A 1,916-nucleotide genomic window follows, 5' to 3' on the forward strand; every position below is an offset into this window, starting at 1 on the left:
CGGCGGTGGTGGCGGCGGCGGCGGTGGCGGCGGTGGCATGCCATGTTGTGTGATATAAAATGGCACCTGCGGTGGTGGCGGTGGCGGCGGCGGTAGTGTTGCTGGCACCAACGGCGAGACCATAATCGGCGCCTGGTACATGGGAGGCGGCGGTAGTGGCTGCTGCATTGGCGTCCTTGAGCTGCCCGCCCGCAAGTCTGCCACGGGGGGAGAGTTTGGCTGCCTGTACTTGGGTGTGGGAAAAGTGGCGGACGGCTGCCTCGGTTTACTCTTACCCCGCGGGGGAAATGACTCCGCATTCGAGTTGAGCTGTTGCTTTGCCAGTGGCATAGTGGGCGGTGTTACCTCCGTGGACAGCTCTTTCGAGTTTGCCTGAGCCGCCGGCTCCTCCCTTGGGCCCATTTCTCCATTGTGTTCGCCTGACTCCTTTGGCGACTGCTCGGAAGCCACATTTAACTGCTGCTCAGGCAATGCGGAAACGGGTTCTGCCACATTCTCGGCTTTACTATCAGACGCAGCGGGAACTGTGGTCACAGCAGCCTCCTTTTCTGTTGTCGTCGTCGTTGCTGCTGCTGCTGTTGTTGTTGCTGTTGCTCCTGCACTAACCTCCGGCACGCTTTGCACTTCAACCGTAGCAGTACTAATAGTCGTAATGGCGGCGGCAGAGGCGGCGGGAAGGGGCTCCGCTTCATCAGCGCCCTGGGGAGCGGCGACGGCGTCAGCCGGGGTTGGCTGCGGCTCGGCTGACATGTTACGGCCTGTCGCCTCCACGAGCAGCCCCTGGAGTTGTCGTTTGTGTCTGTGTGTGTGTGTGTGTGTTTTTTTTTTGCTTCCCCAATGAGGTGTGGTGAGAGGTAAACCTCAACTAACAAATTCGTCTGTTAGTTGCTCAGGTTACCAACTCCTTCCTCTTCACACACCCACTGCTTCGTCCCTGCTGCTGCCGCCGAGTGGGTGGGTGGGTTGGGTGGGTGTGCCTTCGCCCCGCCGGTGATTATTGTCGCGGGCTGCCTGCGGTTGCGTTCGGCACACGCACGCCTTCCTTCGCTTGCTTGCTTCTCTCCCGCGCGCAGACGCGCAGTGGCGGTGTTGGTCGTGCTGGCAGGAGGCAGGAGAGAGAGAGGCGGGGTGAGAGAAGGCGCAGCCGCAACAAAACAGGCCGACGCCGCGGACCCGAGACAAACCGCGGGAGGGAAAATTTTTGCAAGAAACAACAACAACAACAACAACAACAACAAAAAGCCGCCATTCCCGTCTTCCCCGTGTGCGTGTGTGTGTGTGTGTTTGTTTGTTTATGTTTTCCTCGTTTCTTCCGGCAGGCTGGCGGCGGCGAGAAGAAAAAACGGGGAGGCGCCTCTCACGGCGGGTATTTATGCGCGTGTGCGTCCCCACACACTCTCCCTCGCCCCTCCGGGTGGCCGGCTGCTGCGTTTTCTTCTGCCGCCCAGGGGAGGGGCGAGGGAGAGTGTGTGGGGACGCACAAAACGCAGGGAGAAGAAACAAAACAAGACAAAAACACCAAAAGAAAAAAGTACACACACACACGGAAAAAAATAACACACTGAAAAATATATATATATATGTATAGCGGGCGCGAGAGACGAGCGAAGGTCGGCAACGCACCAGTCGGGCAGGAGACCAAACAGGCGACGCACGCCACCTCCCCCCAAGGCAGCACGAACGGCAATGGCCACGGCAGGAGCCATGCTTCCGCAAGTGCGTGCCACTCGCCGCCAGCGGTGGCAGTCAGCGCGACTACGTCAGGCACGGGCCGCGGAACCAGCCGGAAACTCCACAGACGCGGAGGAAGGACCCAACGAGAACCCCCGCCCCTCCACGCACCGCCAGAACGGTATTTGTGTGTGTGTGTGTGTGTGTGTATTGCTGTTATATATATATATATATATATATTAGTG

General features: G+C 58.9%; 1 protein-coding gene across 1 annotated transcript in view, besides 8 other annotated features; it reads right to left on the bottom strand.

Moving 5' to 3' along the window:
- Tco025E_02881 (uncharacterized protein) overlaps positions 1 to 750 on the bottom strand; it is a gene marked incomplete at both ends in the record, with an annotated part of 876 nt that extends 126 nt beyond the window's left edge. Inside the window, one exon of the mRNA XM_029369804.1 lies at positions 1 to 750. This exon is cut by the window's left edge and continues 126 nt beyond it. Coding sequence (XP_029230043.1) covers positions 1 to 750 — 750 coding nt within the window.
- A 37-nt stretch (positions 751 to 787) lies between these two features.
- Positions 788 to 819: a microsatellite.
- A 131-nt stretch (positions 820 to 950) lies between these two features.
- Positions 951 to 974: a microsatellite.
- A 235-nt stretch (positions 975 to 1,209) lies between these two features.
- Positions 1,210 to 1,238: a microsatellite.
- A 24-nt stretch (positions 1,239 to 1,262) lies between these two features.
- Positions 1,263 to 1,298: a microsatellite.
- Positions 1,299 to 1,497: 199 nt separating this feature from the next.
- Positions 1,498 to 1,561: a sequence feature (A-rich).
- A 7-nt stretch (positions 1,562 to 1,568) lies between these two features.
- Positions 1,569 to 1,587: a microsatellite.
- A 270-nt stretch (positions 1,588 to 1,857) lies between these two features.
- Positions 1,858 to 1,880: a microsatellite.
- Positions 1,881 to 1,888: 8 nt separating this feature from the next.
- Positions 1,889 to 1,911: a microsatellite.
- Positions 1,912 to 1,916: the final 5 nt, after the last annotated feature.

The sequence above is a fragment of the Trypanosoma conorhini genome, assembly GCF_003719485.1.
Source record: "Trypanosoma conorhini strain 025E chromosome Unknown Tco_14.4_contig_00121, whole genome shotgun sequence".
NCBI lineage: Eukaryota > Euglenozoa > Kinetoplastea > Trypanosomatida > Trypanosomatidae > Trypanosoma > Trypanosoma conorhini.